General features: G+C 38.5%; 1 protein-coding gene across 1 annotated transcript in view; it reads left to right on the top strand.

The window, feature by feature from the left end:
• FMN2 (formin 2) overlaps positions 1-19,001 on the top strand; it is a gene marked incomplete at both ends in the record, with an annotated part of 296,886 nt that overhangs the window by 208,837 nt on the left and 69,048 nt on the right. The window contains one exon of the mRNA XM_080929057.1: positions 12,549-12,600. Within this exon, the coding sequence (XP_080785183.1) occupies positions 12,549-12,600 (52 nt within the window). The remainder of the gene's footprint in view (positions 1-12,548; positions 12,601-19,001) is intronic.

The following is a 19,001-nucleotide window of genomic DNA, read 5'->3' as shown; positions in this document are numbered from 1 at the left end:
CACACACATCTTTCTAAATCTGATTTTCTATTAACATGCATGTCATTTTACTACCATGCTATTGGGAAATATGTGTATAATTAGGATATAAAAACCTGGTCAGTCATATTCTTGCAAATAGTTCTTTTCCTATCACATTTCTGTTGATTATTGGCAAACAAAATTGTTGGGTTCTCTGTTATGACATTTACTAACCTGTTCCTTGATAATGTCATTTTGCCTTAAAAATAAATGTTCCTGTTTGGGGTCTGGAAGATGGCTCAGTAGGGAAAGTACTTGCTGGGCCTGCATGGGAACTAGGGTTTGATTCTCCCGGACCTACAAAAACAATGGTGTGAGTATGGAATCCTAATACAGAAAGGCGGTAGAGACAGGAAGATTCCTGAAGCTCATTCACCAGCCAGCCTAGCCATCAGCAAATTCTAAATTCAGTGAGAGACCCAATCCCAAAAACTAAGGCGATTGTGAAGTTATTGAGGAAGTTGCCAGAGGTCATCCTATGGTTTTTATGCAGGAAAATATACCTATGCATTCATGACACACACACACACACACAGAGAGAGAGAGAGAGAGAGAGAGAGAGAGAGAGAGAGAGAGAGAGAGAGAGAGAGAGAGAGAGAGAGAGAGAGAGAGAGAGAGAGAGAGAAAGAGAGAGAGAGAGAGAGAGAGAGAGAGAGAGAGAGAGAGAGAGAGAGAGAGAAAGGAAAGAGATAGCTTTATACATTTGTGAAGAATATATACTTTTATTTTGTTAACTTTGTTTTCATGTTTAATCTGTCAATTCTTTTCAATTTATCTTCATCTTAGTCCTGTGATACAAATCTGGCCTGTGATGTTAGTTGTTTGGTACCATGAGGTATGCATGCCACCTTTTCTCTGTTAATAATGCAGGTTCTTCTCTGCCATGCAGACTGTTCTCACACCTTTCTCTAGACTACTAAGTTTCTTTCCATTTTCCTTTTCTCAGTCAAAGCTTGTTGTCACCATATTGCCTGTAGCCTCTAAGATATTGTGAAATGGGGGGACACTTAGCATGCATAAACATCTTAGTGATTTGGCTTTTCGTAAAATTAGAGAAACATAAGTCAGTTTCTTTATTAGGATCTGAACACAATTACATAAATATCTATATAGGTCATTCTGGGAAATCTTAGGTTTCTATGGTATCTGTGCTTTCCTCCTGCAAATACATTGAACAGCATACGTCATGTTTGTCTAAAAGCTCTTATCATCTTGTTAATGTCTACTTTTTAGATGTACTTGAGACATTGTTTGGGACTGTGTCTTATAAATTATGATTACTATATTTTAAGGCACATTGTATTCAAATAACTATTCTGCTATAGCTTTTATTATAGAGACTACAAAGTTAGTGACCTTTCTAATAATACACCCATTGGGGAATGCTTTTAAGGTTTCCTGCATCAATGTTGTTAAAAATGATGACAGTTTTTTTTTCTACCATCTTCCTTCATCCTCTTCCATTGCTTTTTCCCAACAATATCATAGCGGCTATTATGTACAGTCTAATATAGAATTAGAGGAGATATTATGTGCAAGAGGAGGATAGAATTATCTTGGCAGTCCTTGATAGAGTTATTTCCAAATTCTTTACTGTAAACTGCTTGAAGATAATTTTAATTTAATTTTCCATTCTGCTGCTTCAAAGTTTATATTTTATTTCTTTACTTGTGTGAGTACCTGTGTGTGCATGCACACATACACATGTGCGTGTTCAAGTACATGCTTGTATAAAAAATATGGTATATTTGAAACCAAAAAACATCGCTGTGTATCTTTCTTAATAGCTCTCTTGTTTAATTTTTTGTTACAAAACGAGAACTGATCCACCTTGGCTAAAGCTACATATCTCCATTAACACCCATATGCTAAGCTATACACACCACTCCATTCATCTGTTGTGTGAGTTCCTCACACTTGTGGAACAATGCCTTTGGAACTAATTCATTCTCCTGCCCTCTTGTGTCTATACCTGCTAATGTATAACTTTGGTGTTTACATTTCTTTTGGTATGTCACACACACACACACACACACACACACACACACACACACACACACACAATGTGTTTGAATTTATTCACAGTTGAACAACTACTAAGTCCAACAGATCAGTACATTCATTTCATAGTTACCTTTTTGAGTATGAATGGCTTCCTAATCTAAAAATTCACTCTTTTAGCAGGCTTCCTATGTATCGTGTGCTATTGTATGTATGAGTTATCTGAGCTTAATCTTCCTTCATAACTTTAATTTTCTCCCATTTGCCTTCAGTCTCCCTATACCATTTGCCCTTTCGAGTCTTCTGTTTCAGTGTATTTGAAGGCTTGAGGGAATTTGCTTTGCTATTTTTAGATTCCACATGTTCGTGACATCATCCAATATTTTTCTTTCTGTTAACACAATTCTTTTACAAAGTCTGATGTTGCTATTTCTGTTTTCCTTTAAGCAATAAAAATCTGCAGACTCTTAACGTTAATCTGACCTATTTATATGTCATTCTTTTGCAGGGTTTTCCCCTTATTGTATGTTTGTCATGATTCCTAAAATAGAGAATTATCATCATTTAAAGTATTCAGTGTTTGGTCTTAGTTTGACAGTCCTGTTTCCTCTCCTTTGCTCACCAATTCTTCCTCTGACACCTACTTTTTCAGGTTCTTTTTCTCCTCTTAGATGTCTGCCCTTCACAGGCAACTGTGTGGTGAACCTGGGACTGTAAACTGCTCTTGTCTGTATAAAACTTTCTTGATATCACAGTTGCTTTTTGAGGCATAGATGAAACTTTGTGTCCAAGGTCAAGAATTCCTTTTGCTAGTCTAGAAGTCCTGATTCCTCTCTTCCCTGGTGAACTGTCAAGAACTTGGGTTCAGGTTTTGTTTCTTTGTTTTTGGTCTGAATTTGCTCTGGGGCACCTTTTATGTTTTCTATTTCTCTGTATGTTTGTTTTGGATAATCATCAGGAGGCTCTACCAACCAGGAATTATTTTAAAATAAGTTCTTTCCTTGCATGTTAGTACAGAACATGGTGTGCTGTAGTCCAGTGCACCGTGGGGGCTCACCTCTGTGTTGCATGACAGGATTCCTTCCAGAGCTGCTGTAGGGGGACCACATAAGCTCAACATTGAATTCGCGGGGTTATCCTTTGCAGTTTCTTAGGTACCTTGGAGGGTTCCAGCCTATTAATCTTTTTATTTTTCCTGGCTGTCCATGTAGGGAAGTGTAAGATTCAGTGTTCACCCTGGGAAATGTTGCCCTACACCTCTTTGGAATCCTGCTCCTCTTTGTTTCAACAGCCTCGGAGAATTTTCCTTGTTTTCTATCAGATTCAGCCATGCATTAATTTTTATTTTATTTGATTTTTTCATGCATGTGTGTTTGTGTGTGTGTGTGTGTTTGTGTGTGTGTGATCCTGCATATCTTGTACCTAGCAAGTCCATCGTATTGTTGAAAAGATAGGTCTACCTTGTTTCTTCTGTAATATTGGAATATATTTAAAGTAGTTTGTATCAGGGTATACTTCCAGCTGACTTTCATTGTAAAGGGGCTCATAAACTTATTTGCTAATTTCTGTGTTGACCAATCATTTTCTTACTATATAACTAAATCTATTTGTCAGCATGTGAACTTAGTTGTAGATAGTACATGTTTAACTATTAAACTGCTGAATCCATGGAGCCTCATTCATGATGCCACCTCTTCCATCTACTGCCTCACCCTGTTCTCTTCCCTAGTTTTACCTACCCCTGAGTCTACACCACTCTAGCCTTAGGGCATCAACTTTCCCAACCCAAAGTAACCTCGTGCCTTTAAGATACCAGCCATAAAACATGGGTCCTTGTCGTAGTTATAAGCTACAGGCATTATGTTATTGTCTGAGCATAGATGGCCTTCCTCTAACCTCTGGTTGTCTGGAAAATATTATTAATAATTAATGACCTGTGTGAATGTTCATGTTAATGTATCCAAAATTTATCTTTAGAACATCACCCATGTGTCTTCCATGTGACATAATTAATATATAAATAACAATTATTTTATGATTAAGTCTACTCATGGCAGGGTCTGCCATGAATTCCTGAACAAATTGCCTCTTTGCTTTTATAGCAGAAAACTAGATACTTTTAATTTTTTTACTTTTGACTTTTTATATGTGTATATTTTATGGCACTGTATGTGGACCATACACATGCAGGCATCCGAAGCCTGAAAGGTTAGAGGAGGGCATTGAATCCCTCAAAACTGGAGTTATAGGCAGGCAAGCGTGAGCCACCATATGGATACTGTGAACTGAACTCAGGTCTTCTGTAAGCAGTAAATGCTCTTAGCTGCTGAGTCATCTCTCCCACCCTAAGGATTTTCCATTCTCCTTCTTTTTCCAAACTGGCTCTTCTGCACTGTGGCAAAAGCTTCTCAACTGGTGAAGTTCCCTTAACCCTCTATTCCCAGCCATCCCACTGATTCGCCTCCCAGGAGAGTAACCTTACAAGGCTGTATGCAGAGACCCCATCCAGTGACACTCTTGCTCTGATCTTTTCCAGCCCTTCTTCTCTTACTGTTCTACTGTGTCCTCAGCCAATCAGTTCCTGAGAGAAGAGAGCTGAAACCACAACTTACCATCACTTTCACCCATCTTTCCCTTCAGTTTTGTCGAATTTTCTTTTGCTCTTAGAAATAGCAAATCTCACTTTGTGGATTTTGAATCTCTGGTTGTGTGCATAAATAAGAATCAGCTCATCTTCCTGTTGAATTACCTCTTCAAGGCAGTGCTTGTCCCCCCACCCCCTTTTGTAACAAAATTTCTCCTTCTCAAGTCTAATGCATCTAATTTTAATTGAGCCCTGTCAGCTTTACTGTGATTGGTGTTTGTACAGTGCCATTTTATTCCTTTGACTTTTAATCTAATCTAAGTACATGTCTGTATTTTAAGTAGATTTTCACTAGACAGCACAGAGCTGAATGATTTTAGTCTAACCCTCCTCCCCAACTGCCTTTTCAGTTGGAATATTTAGACCATTAGTTAATTAAAAATATGATTGCATTTATTTTATTATCTTTATATCTATATAGGTTTATCTTATATAGTTTATTTTTATGCCTTCCTTTTATAGGTTATTTTAGTATTTCCTATTTCCGTATGAGCCAATTCACTAAACACCTTAGACATATGTTTTCAGGATTGTTTTGCCTTCACCATTTCTTCATTGGTACAAACATCTGAAAATGACAACCTTCTATTTCTCCTGTAATAATTGCTGTTGTTGTGTACTTTAGTTGTACACGTATTATGACAAAATAATATCTTACTTCTAATTTTCAGTGTGGCATTAAGAGAAACCATACTTCGTTTCTGTCTGGCATTAAGAGAAAACATGCTCCCATCTTTTTTTCTTTGTTTATATAGATGGAAGGTTTCCTTTTCTTTAACCCTTTCCAGAGTGTGGATTTCCAGGTGCAAAATTATTGTCATATTAGAATACTTGTAAAAAAAATTGTGGAGATTCTATTTTTTGAACAGTCATGCTAGGCAGCTTTCTCTTAATGTGACAAAAGACCTGAAGTGACCCATTGGAACAGAAAAATGCTTTATTTTGATTAATGGCTGCTGAGGTTTCATTCCAAGGTCATGTTGGCCCTGTTGTTTTGGGAGTTTTTGGCAGAAAAAGCCAGCATGCCTCCTGTAATAGAGAGGCAAAGGCAAAACACAAAGGAGGAGGAGGGTAGGCAAAAGAATTGGTGGGTAGAGGGAAAAATAAAGGAACACTTTTTCCCTGGTATCTGATATCTCATTCAAGGGCAAAGCCTAATGACCCCATCTCCCTTCAATAGGCCACCCCCTAAAGGTGCTACCATTTGTCAGTAGCATGGCGGTTTGGAAACCAAGCTTTTAAGAGACACTAAGTCATAGATACTGTGTGTGTGTGTGTGTGTGTGTGTGTGTGTGTGTGTGTGTGTGTGTGTGTGTGTGTGTAGGTGTGTGTGTGTATGTCTGTGTGTGTTTCTATGCACAGTGTTACAGTTGATTCTACTCTGCTTTCAGGTTCTGATGAAAAACTAATATTAGTTTTCTACTGCTGCTCTAATATGTCACCACAAATCTGATTGCTTGACAGAAAATTCCAATACCCAAAATGCAGTGGAGGCTGGTAGTACTATTTGCAGGGCTGTATTCTTGCCAGAGACTGAAGATCCAGTCCATTTCTTTGCCTCATGCAAATTCCCCTAGAGAGTATTTGGCTTTGTTTGGTTATATCACATAAATATGCTGCACAATTCAGCCTGATGCCTTCTATTTAACAGCTCTTTTTAAGGCGGACTTGGACAAATTCAAAGCAAACATTCCTATGATGTCGCACCTTCTAGAGGCACTTTGACTACTCTATACCTGTCCTCTGCTGGGCTTTCCAGACTTTAGAATTACACTTTGACCTTGAACAACCTTGGAGGGTGGGGATAAAAAAATTTTTATAAGATCTTTGCTTAGATTTATAGTAGTCCCTTGTAGACACATGCTACTTAATACTCAGCAAAACTCAGAGAGACCTTGGGGACAATTTCTCTGCTTCTAAGAGAGGTTTATTTCCTTTCTGGACCTCTGCTCCTTGACTCGCAGCAACTTTTACGTCCCTAGAGTCCCATCTGTGTCTTCTCAGCTCCCGCAAGATTCCTCATTTCTGTGAGCTGTCACTTCCAAAGCACACAGTTTGCAAACTGACTTTCAGAAAGCAATGTAGAGACTTGTAAGGAGAGCTCCCTGAGAAGCGTCCATGCACTAGTGGATGAAAACTGTTGTCTCCTGCATTTTATCTTCTTTCCCAGGTTTTTAGAGGTAGACAGCTTGGGCCCAGGACAGTCCAGTAGTGCATGACTTCTTTAAAACTACATATCCTTACTTTAGACTGGGGAGAAGCATATTTCCTTCCTCTGTTGAAGGAAAGATACTCAAAATCATTCAGCCTGACACATGTAACCTTCCCAAATTTACCTGACTGTCAGTACATTGTCACAAGGAGGAGTGTCTTAGAAGTCACAAAACCAAAGCAATATATTTGCAGTAAAGTGACAACCTCAAATGACTCAGAGGATAGGCTGTACATCTGTCTAAAGGAATAAGTCATACTGGCTGCACTTAAAAGCGATCCAAATGCACATTCATAGCTAATTATAAACAAAAACTAGTTAACACTTTAAATAAAAGGAAAATAGCACAAAGATTTAGAGCCTAGACAAGTAGATGAAAGGGCCCAAAATTGCCTTCCATCTGATATTACTCAGAGGCAACTCTGTCTCCAATTACCTGAGACTATGTGGTATTCCCTCATGAAAGCTAGAGATCAGAAAGGGCGTTCGTTCCGTGCCTCTGCTTATTCAGTCACTTGGAACAAGGTCAGCAGAAATACCTAACATTGCCAAAGAGTCTGGAGCCAGACAGAGACCAGAGACACAAATCACAGGGTCAGAAGACTAACTTAGTAGGGCAGCAACCACCAGGAATAATTTGTTGTGCCAGAGATTTTCCTGGATAAGGCGCGTCAGAGCTGCCCTAGAAGATACAGCAGCAGAGCTGGCTGGCTTTAGCTACTCAAGAGGTCAGTGACACAGAGCCACCAAGCCTTTGGTAGAATCAAACAAAGAGGATAGTATTGTACCTTAATCCTAAAATAAATGCATGCAAACAAAACCATGCAAACAATGAAGGCGGCCTCCTAAGGAGTGTAGTGCTGCCTTTTGGTTTTGTCTCTTGCAATCCTAGCAGTTTCTCTGCCTCACATTGCAGACTTCTACCACTTAAATGCAAAGGCTAAAGAGTAGCAGCCATTCCATTAGGTTTAATAATATCTATGCCTCAGCTCGCCTTTGAGGATCAGCAGTTCACTAACCCACTTTCCTGGCGTCCATTTCTCCTTACAGTATTATGTCTATTGAATGACAGTTGTTGATACTCTCTGGAGATTGTCTCTCCAAACTATGTTCTTCTTTGCCATTTCCCTTAAACTCAATCAGCCAGTTTCTGTGCCCAGGCCAGTACTGAATTAACTAATCTCTTTTTCTATGAACCAACTCAGGGCAAAAGAAAACTTCACTCCAGTCTCATGAAGAAAGATTGTGCCATAAAAGTGAGAGTCGCGGTTATTAAATAAAGTCTACCCACAGTCTACTCCTAAACTAGAATTCAAACCAGGTTTGTCTAACTTAATGATATGCAAGGCCTAAACACTAGCATTAGAGGAATCTGGAAGCTGAGTAGGAAAGACACTGGACAGAGTCTGGGTACCTTTCCCCTGGCAATTGTGTATGTGGCCTCTCCTGGAGAGGAGCTATGGGGAGGGTATGCTGGACACTTCTTTCCAATGTGGCCAAGGACACCACCAGGAAGGCTGTGGCAGAGGGAACCCAAGCAATTTGTTAACACCTTAGCATGCTGCAAACCTACCCAGCCCAGCCTTGTGCCAATTTGTCCATTTTAAGTGTTCCTTTGGCTTTCCTGTACAAATGTGACGTAGAATCATAGTAAGTTTGGTTAGTTTGTTTATGGTGCTATTTGTCAAGACTCTATGCATTCTAGGCAAGTGCGATTCCACAAAGATATAGTCGCTAATCAGTCTAGAAGTGACCAAAGGGCCATCACATCATTATAGTTATCAAAAAAGAAATTAACTGTTTCCTCCAAAGCTATGAATTCTGAAATGTAAATATTTTCTTCTCTCTTCTTTTTTCATTGTATATATCTTATTTATATTACAAATACCAATCCTTTTCTTGCTTTTCCCTCCATAAGCCCCCTATTTGTCTCCCCTCCCACTGCTTCTATAGGGGTGCACCCCCATCCACTTACCCCTTCCCACCTCCCTGCCCTGACATTCCCCTACACTGGGGCATCAAGCCTTGGCAGGACCAAGGGCTTCTCTTTCCATTGATATCCAGCAAGGCCATCCTCTGCTACATATGCAGCCGAAGCCATGGATCTATCCATGTGTACTTTTTGGATAGTGGTTTAGTACCTGGGAGCTCTGGTTGGGGTTGCAACCCCCTCAGCTCCTTCAATACATTTTCTAACTCCTCCATTGGGGACCCCATTCTCAAATCAATGGTTGGCTGTGAGCATCCACCTCTGATCTTTCTCCATTCTTTTATATTATTCATTGAGCATAGATTGATCATTAACTTGTGTTGTTAGCTGATTACGCATATATAAGAAATTACTACCCAGAAGAACCTGGGCTTTTATAACACTTCACAGAATCATGTGCACCATTTGAAATTACCTACATATAATTTGTTTATATTTTACTTATGCATGTCTGTCTCTCTGTCTGTCTGTGTCGAGGTCAAGGGACAATTTAGCAGAGTCTGCCCTTTCCTTCAATCTTTACATTACTTCTGGGGATCAAACTCAAGTCATCAGGCTTGTACAGTAAAACATCCCTAGATGTTGAGCCACCTCTCTAGACTGCCACAAGTTATTTTTTTTTATTGCAGAAAAAATACTTTAGGAAATTTAAATATTCAGAAAACAATCTTTGTGGTATGCATAGCAAGCTATCTTGATTTCTAGGTCACCTTTAACAAAGACTTTATGAGTCGTTGCAGATGCAACTATGCTAAGATTTTGATCACTGTTCATAAGATTTCGAGCACTGTCCCTGCCCCACACCAATGAAGGCAGAAGTTTATTGGTCCCAATGGCATTTTATTTCAGTTTGCAGGATTCATCTTCAGTGCCCCAAGCAGGTAAAGCTTGCTGTGTTCTTGATTTAGCATCAAAAGTTTATATTAGTGTCACAGAGAAACCTTTCAGTTTTATATAATTACCATACTCAGATCTTTGTTTGAAAAAGTGGCCCAAAACGGGGACTCTAACAGCAAATCATTGATTATCTGTTTGTGTAAAGCCCCATGCTGGATGATGTATACACTCCAACTTTTAAGGGTTTTTGTCAGGTTGAACAAAGGTGTGACAGGTAGTAGCAGAGTGCCCTATCATTCAGCTGCATGCCCTGCTCTTGGGGATTGAGACAAGGTCTCAGAGTGCAGGTCAAACTGGCCTCAACGTTTGATTCCCCAACCTGCACTGTACTTCCTCTGTTCCAGGATAACAGACCTGTGCCACCATGTGTCACTCTCAGAATGTATTTTTTTTCTTCATCTTCAGATTGCAATACAAAAAAAAATCTGCCCTGGCTCCTTGAATTGTTGACTATATTCAGAGTTGAAATTTGGCCTTTAATGTGTTCCCTTTGATCTCCAATTTGACTGTTTATCAAAGCTGATTAGAGTTTCAATATACAAATCCCTGTAGCTGGAAAATCATGTGAAAATAATGGATAGTAGAGAAGTCCTGAGCATTGCCTGTTATTCTAATTTGACTTTATTATTGTAGCATGGTTATTAGGTTTGGTAAGGAGATCTGTTTTTATGTTTTATTTCTTTGGTATGGATCAATCTCCTGCCACATTGGATTAAAGTGGTTTTGGTTTTAAGTTTTTTTAAGCCAACTTTCTCAGGCACAGAAACAAGAGCTGGGTTGTTAGACATCAAAAGGAATTATTGCTGTGAACTAGCAAGACTCATTTTATTCACTTACTATGATTTAGGGGCACACGTTTTTGAAAAGCTGCAAGAATATATTTTCTGTATCTTGATATCATGTCAAACCATTATAAAACAGTGGTTGGCTCACGTAAAGATCTTTCAGATCTTCAGTTCCCAAACTTAAGGAAGCCATTTACTTCACATGTACTGGGCATTATAGACATTGTGCTAAATAATTTGCATATGTTGACAAGTGAATCTGATTGGTAAATGTCATGTGACTTACATTAATCTGATGGGAATTAAAGAAGTTCTTAAGAGTATAGGTTTCATGTGCTTTTATTTTCATAACCCAATTACTTGATTCTTCTAAACTAATCTATAAATTATTCTTATCAATTTCTATTCTGTATTTTTCAAGAAAACAAGCAAACTATCTGTTGTCAAAGTAGTGTTCATTTTGGCTGCCTTTGTTATTTCTTTTTGAAGGCACTTTATGCTATTCTAGAATTGTTTCGGGAAGCAAATCATGTTTTATTTTAAGCATGCTCAAGGTAGTTTTTTTTCTGACAGTATATTTGTACTAGGGTATTTTCTGGGTGCAATACCTAATGTGCATCCCTGTCTTCCAAGTGACTAATGATTGACCTGTAAATGCATGAAAGCATTCTAAAGTCCAAAAAATGGGACAGGAAAGTAGAAAACAAAAATTCCTGCTGCCAACTCAAATAATGCCTGTTAAATTCTGACATCCACGGAGGAGAGTGTTAGCTTGACATGTTTCAGGACAATGGGCATGTGGTACAGACCTTCCAGAGCAGTCTTAAAATTGTAAAACATTAACCAGGTCAAGCTGCAGTATTGTGTTTTAAGTAGTGGGAGAGACACTTTAATAATACCCAAAGGATCATAGGTTTTATTTGGTCAACACTGCCAATTTTTTTATGATTATAGAGTTTATTAACTTAACCTTCTCCACTTTGCCTTCTGATTTCTCCAAATGGCCCCAAGTGTGACCCAATGGGGAAGGTATATAAATAGATAACTTCTTTATTTACAGTTGTGTATTTTTTTTATTACATGCACATCTGGGGTTTGTATGTGTGAGAGAGAGAGAGAGGCATTATGAAAGTTGTATAGGTATGGTAGTGATATTTCTCTGTATTGTCCTCCAGTTTGGTAATATTCTAGCTGTAATTATAACTAATGTTTTGCCATCCTTAGAGTAGACTGAAAATAATGACTGTCTTGCTTAGTATTTCTGAAACACTTATGTCAAATATATACGCATGAAGAGGAAAAGAGGAGAGTGGTAGAATGTTTAACAGAACTTCTTGAAAAGAAGGCAAAAGTTGCTGCCATATGTTTTGGTTTTGGAGTGTCTGTGACTTTTAAGCATACGAAATCTTCATTCCACCATTCTAAATCCAATCTGTGGCTTTCTGTCAGACATCTTTATTTTTAGAGAAAAACATAGAGGAAATAAATGTAAGTTTGATGCTTTTTGGTAGAGCACTTGCCTGGCATAAGCAAGACCCTAACTTTCACCTGCAGCACTGACAAAAATATTATAGCAGATAAGTGGCTGAATAATCATGTCCCTCAGCAGAACAGATCATAATCAGTCCCTTGAAATCTATCCCCAAGAGGATGGCTACAAGGGGTTTAAAATGTTTATCAGTTTCATGTGTTTTAACTTCCTACTTGGTATTTGAACCTGCAATGGTATTTGGGTCCCTGCACACTTAGTGTAACTGTGAAGTAATGTTTCCATTCTTTGGGTTGGTTATGGAAAAATTCTAGGTTCTCACAGGTTAGTGTCAATTTAATCAAATATAATAATATTTCTACCATATCACTGACATTAACAGGGTGAATATAATATTTGGTTGGAGAATTTAGAATTCATAATTAAGATCAACTGTGTGCTGTTTCAATTGTATGCTCTGAGGTGGTAGAGCCCTGTACCTATTTCATGTCTTTTTCTTGCATTTTCAGCTAAAATTGACCAAGAGTCACAAGAGACTGCCCTGGCAGAGACTCATAAATGGTAAGACAGCACTTTCCTTTAATATGACAGTTCTTTTCAGAATACCCATTTAGCTTATTTAATCCCAGGAACCAGTTATTGGTTGTGGGTTGTTTGTTTTTTGCTGCTTGTTTTGTTTTGCTTTGTTACCTTCAAGCATAAACTTGAAAGCCAATGTAAAAGTGTACTCTTAAGATCACAATGCATTTCCTAAGTCACTGTGACACATAATTCTGTTGTATACTGACTTGTGATGGACAGTGCTGCCTCTTTCCAATGGGATTTGGAAGTAAGAAAATACAAGATTACACAAGGTATGGAGGAAGTGGATTTTGCTTTGTTCATAGTTTTTTATTAGAATACAAAAATTTTTTTTTTTGGCTTTTAGGGTTTGTGTCACATAATGTAAGATTATTGTGGTGTGTTGTTCTTTCTGAGTTGGCACTGTTCTCCGACATCTTTTCTTTCTTTTGCACTCTGGTTGTCTGGCTTGTAAAGTGCCATAGAACTGTTCTGACATTATATCCATTGGGGATTGTAAAACCTTCTTGGGATTGTTTTCCCAGTTCTTTCCTTAAATTTGGGGAATTTTTCTGCTTTTGTTACTGAATAGATTCTCAATGACATTAGTGTTTATCACAGTTATTACTTTTATCCCATTGTAGATTCTATGTCTATATCTTGGTTATGTTCAAGGTTTTCAATGTTGTCACTATGGTCATTGGCTTTTTTTTTTTTTTTTTTTTTTTTTTTTTTTTTTTTTACTTGATGTTTGATGCCACATTTCTCAACATGGTTGATGTTCCTTGACATTCTTTCTTCTGATAGGTTGAGTCTATTGTGATAATTCTTCACAGTTTTTTTTTTCTTTACTTTATTTAATTCTTTCTGGTTTGACTATTATTTTAAATTAAAGTTTTACTAATATTTTAAATTAATTTTTTTAAATAAAAAATTGAAATAATATTAAATTCTTGATGATTCTCCTTTGACACAGTACATGTTTCATCCATACTGTGAGATTTCTATTTTTTTTTTTTTTTTGGCTTTTCTTTCCAAAAAAGTCTTGGATTGATTATGTCTGCTTTGACTATCCTCTTATTTTTGATTTCTTTGAGGTCATAGGTCACTTTTGCACATATAACTTTTAAACCACTTTATCCACTTCACTTGTCGAATTCAGTAGCTGAAGAGTTACAATATTCTAGTCATGCTTCTTTACTTTTCAAGTTTGTCTGACACTTTTTGTCCCTTGTGTCCACCTGTCCTTCCTGTGTTATTTGAGGGATCTTTGTGTTGAATAACCTCACTCTTTGAAGGTTAGTTTGCAGCAGAGGAAAAGAGAACAGACCTGGTTTTACTTGAGTTTTCCTATGTTTTTTCTCTTCTTCTTGCTCTGAGCATTTTTCAGCTCTCCTTTCTCTCCTTTTAGACTTCCAGTGATCACCTTCTCTATGTATTCTTTTTCTTATTCTGATTTTTCTTCTTTGCCCAAACCCATGGAGGCAGCTTCAAATTTACCAACTTATTCAGACATCCTCAGAAAACTTGTTTCAAGAATAAAAGTTGAAAGGTTTAGTGATGGAAAATTTCCATTTCAATATACAAAATAATCTCACAGAGGAATCCATGAGCCTTCTTAAGTGACCCTTGCTTTTAGAATGAAGATTTGCAGTCAGGGTCACAGGTAAAAAATGATTCCTCAGGAATCTCCATTTCGTTTTCTTCACTATATCTTCTTCTCTGTTCTTAGTCATTCTCTAGGGGAAAACAAGTGTGTGTGTGTGTGTGTGTGTGTGTGTGTGTGTGTGTGTGTGTGTGTGTGTGTGTGTGTGAAAAACTCTGACTAATAAAGGGAAAGACAAAAAAAGTATGTAAAGAAGGAGAAGTAGGGAGGGAAAGAGAGAGAAACAATGAGATGGGGGAAGGGGTCATGAAGTTAAGGGAGAGGGTGAGACAAAGTGATTTCTAAAACTGTTTCACATGCTTATAGAAGCTAGCAAGTCTGAAATTAACAAGGCAAACACAGAGGGGCTGATGTTGCAGCCCTGAGTCTAACATCAGTCAGTCTGGAGACAGAATTCATTCCTGCTTGGTGGAGACAGAATTCCTTCCTGCTCCTCAGCATAGGTGCTTCAGCTGATGGGATGGGACCCAGCTATGTAAAACAGAGAAATATGCTTTTCTTAAAGTCCAATGAAGGAAGTGTTAACCACAACTCACACCTGCCTTCACAACAACTAGACTGGTGTCTCAATCCCAACTAGATATCATAACCCACCCAAGGAAATACTACAACTAGTGATCACACTCAAAGGAGACTCTAAGTATTCCCAGGGAGAGAATTTTATTGAATAAATTCTTGTCATTCCGTTACTAGGCAAGTTCCTAACAGTGTCTGTGCAGGTAGCACACACTGAGCAGCTTTTTAGTCGATACCATTTAAAGCTGATTAAAGAATTATCAGGTTTCAAGAAAACAAAAGCTGAAGTGAAGATATACATTATGTCAAACACAAATTCAATGAGTTGAAAATACTTAGGATAAAATTTTCAGTACAACAGCAATTTTGATTTTTAGAAAATAAGTAATGGATTATCTGAAACATTTAACAATTCTCCCAAAAAAATGTTTCTTTATGCCATTTCCTCAACAATACTGTGTAGGCTGGACATGGTCAACAGTAGGTCTGTGAAGAACAACGACATAACCCTCTGGGAACCTTTGGTTTTTGAGCCAGGGCTCTTACTTGCCATAGAACTAAACCTTAAACCAGTATTAAAACTGTCTACCTATAGTATTTACTTTGTTAAGGAGAGAGGACTGAATGACATGGTCCCTGACAGATGATTTAGAACTCAGTAAGTGATTGATAGATGTTAGCTTCTGTATCATTGTGGTATTATTGTCATCATTAAAGACTTAAAACAATATATGGTAATAGGTCTAGGGAGGTGGATAACTCCCTGAGGTGCTTGCTTCACAAACATGCTGACTTTGGCTCCTTAGCTACCATGTAGAAAGCTGACTATGGCACTGGGCACCTACAATATCAGTGCTGGGAATGCAGATAGGATGATCCCTTGGGCATACAGCTCAGCTTATCCTATAAATGGATAAGGTTCAGCAAAAGACCCTGTTTTAAAACCTAAGGTGAAAAATTATAGGGAAAAACTCTATTGTTAACATCCAGCTTTCATATAAACATGCAGATACACACACAAACCTATGCACACTTGCAAGTGCATGCACACGGAAACACACACCCCGATATGGTTGTATAAATAGACCACAATGAGAAACGCAAAAGGGATAGGGGCTGTGCAATTTGGGTTCTGCTCACAAGTGTCATTCTGGGAGAAGTGAGCTACTGTCTTCTTGTTGTTTTGCCCAAGGGAACTGGATGTATTTGGAATAGGACTGGAAGAATTCCAAATCTAAATACTTCGTCAATAAAACATAAAATGGAGGTCTTGGCAGAAAAACATTCAGGAACATTCTTATAGCCCATGATACAACATAACGCATGGCAGCCAACCTATTAGAAGTTTAACAAAAAGACTAATGGATAGAGACATTCAAGAAGAATCATTTGGGTACCACAGTTAACACTGAAGGTTTAGAAGCCTGGATGTACTACTGAAAGGATTGATATTGGCTCAAGACCCCCAAGACCAAGTTCTCAACACAAAAAAAGATTTATTTACCCAAAAGGAACAAAGGGCTGGGAATAAGATACAAAGGCAGGAGACAGAGGAAAGGGAGAAGGGGAACAGAATAAGGAAGAAAGGGGGGAGTATTTATCAAGAGAGAAGACAAAGAACTACTTTAGACAGAGGGGAGACAGACATGGCTCATAGGAAAATGGCAGTTTATAATGGTAAAAGGGGAAACCTCATGAAAGGACGGGGTGTTTAATTCTAAATGAGTGGAACAAGAAAGTTTTTGATAGCTGGATTTTAGTACCACGGTGGCTAGACCTGGAGCCTTTGGGGTGGATGTGGCCAAATAAGGGCATAGTCTTTGATGGCTAGCTTTAGAAATGTAATCTAATGTTTTATTTTTTTAATAAGGCAGGGGGAATGGGGAAGAAGGACAGTGTCTGCCAGAACAATATTTCTATGTTCTGGCTGCCTAGAGTTCCTACGTAGACTCTTCTCTTGAACTGCTGACCACGATAGAACAGACAGAAACAGTCTCCAGTCTGTCTTGGGATCCCTCCCTGTGTGTCGCAAGCCATATAACCTCTCACCAACCTCTGGCTGAGCAATTCTGACTCTGAACTCCCAGGATGCCAGACTTAAAAATAAAATCTCACAATATTTACTCTCCATGACCCCTGTTTGCCAGCATCAGCTAAGCTCCGACTTCTGTAAGAGTTGCTGGTAAGCCAGAAGAAATGTTTCTGCCTGGTGTGCCAAGAATACCACTCAGTCAGGTTGACTGGATCTTCTCAGGCTTATGGGGGAATAGTCGGCCTTTATCTTTTTTTTCAAACCGGATCCTCAAGTTTCCAGTCTCCTTTGTGTTCTGACTGTGAAGCATTAGCTATATTCTTGACCCTGCTACCTGCTACCTTCATTAGTGGGTCCTATGTGCTCACTGTCTGTATACACATCGGTAGAACTCAAAGCAGTGGTCTTTTATGACATTCCTTTGTGTTCTTGACTTGGCCCACCACCTCTGACAGAGTCAGCTAAATCTAAAATAAAACATGCAAAATACTCGTGACATCTGTATTCTAGACATATCAGTTCAGTCAATAAAACTGATGAAAAGGTGAGCCAAAAAGTTGTATTCAGTTAGTCTTACAGTGTCTCATCCTCTTTATGTTTGTAAACCTTTGTTTTTGGTATTTTCCATGTATCATGTTACCATCATCCATTCTGGGCGTAAGATCTGGAATAAACAAATTCTAACTGGTCTGTTTGTGTAAATTTGTGCTCACAAACTTTGTCTTCATTTCCCCCATCTTCTATCAGCCATTTCTGACCTTGAGACAGGAAATACACTGTACTGTTTTCCTTTCTGTGCAAGTTTTGAAACCCTCTTAATCAAAGGAAATTTCTGCTTAATTTCTAGTTTATTTGTTTGTTTTTCTTTAAGTCTGGGTGAGAAGGTGAATGCTTAAGATGAGTAAGTTTATGTTCTGTGAACAATCTGGCAACAGCCTGGTGGTAGGTTTTATTTTATAAATGACTGGCATTTCTAAGTAATAAGGGTTGCTGAGTCAGGCTTCAGATGTCTGAAGGAGAAAGCCTGACCATTCATCTTCACAGAATACCATTCTTCTGTCAATAGAGAAATGCCTCAAAGGTTTTGAAGTAACATACCACACCACATGATCACAGAAGCCTGGGGGGAACAGGCAGGAGGGTGTGGTGGACAGAGCTTTGCTGGGTCCCTGGAGCAAAGCTCTTGATTCTTCAGGAGCATAGCCCATAAGACACAGACAGTGCCTGGGCCTCTTCTTCCTCTGCTCTCTGAGGCCCTAGCAATGGGGACTGTAAAATCAGCCATTCCACACTCTGGAATATTTACTATTTTTAGAATTATGTTTAATCAGTTCAACTTGTTTTATTTTTATTTATTCTACTTCTTTAAATCCATGGTCAGAAACCAAGTCTGGGGTGGAATTAACTTTGAAACAGACAGAGAATGGGTTATAGAAATGTTGTCTATGTCATTGGCTGGAAGCTTTAATGTCATTGGATTTATTCCTGGTTTTATTAAAACTGAAAGAAGAGATAAAAAAGTAAAATTTCAATTGTATATAAACCAGTCTGTTTAGAAATTTACTTCCTAGTGTTCTATAATCTGGGTAACATTGTTGGGTAAAGGATATCAAAAAAAGGCATAATACCTGATATACATGTGAAGTGGAAACTTAAGGGTTCTTTGGCAAGTCAGATGGATGGTGTTTTGCTGGGGCAAACTTATTATTAAGGACACAGGTGTGAAAGACTAAGGCAGACTCGTGAAGAAACATTCTGCTGAAGCAAACACAGGAGAGAGGATGCTCTGCTGAAGCAAGCATGTGAAAGGACATGTGATGAAGGATTCTTTGCTAAGAGCACACATGCATTGGTCTGCCTTACATTGTGTAGTTGATCTGCATTTGTTGGGACTCTATGGACTTGGGCTGATTTGATGCACATGCTTAGGCAAGAGCCATGTTGAGGCATGGCACATGGAGGACACATGATGTCTGGAGGGTATAAATAGAATCCCCAGAGTGATGGAAACAGCACTTGGGTCGCTGGTACAGGTAGCTGTGCAACGTGGTTCTTGAGTCTTCCTTGATCTTCCCTCCCCTGAGAAAGGCACAGCTGACAACTTCTCCTGGTGTACCTCTAGGTCCCTCCTACTGACTTGAGCTGAGGCTGAGGCCTGGCTGTCTCTGCAAGGTCATGTGACAGGTA

Source organism: Micromys minutus (assembly GCF_963924665.1).
Source record: "Micromys minutus genome assembly, chromosome: 1".
In the NCBI taxonomy this organism is placed as follows: domain Eukaryota; kingdom Metazoa; phylum Chordata; class Mammalia; order Rodentia; family Muridae; genus Micromys; species Micromys minutus.
The sequence above is the reverse complement of the archived record's forward strand: the minus strand, read 5'-3'. Positions and strand labels throughout refer to the sequence as shown.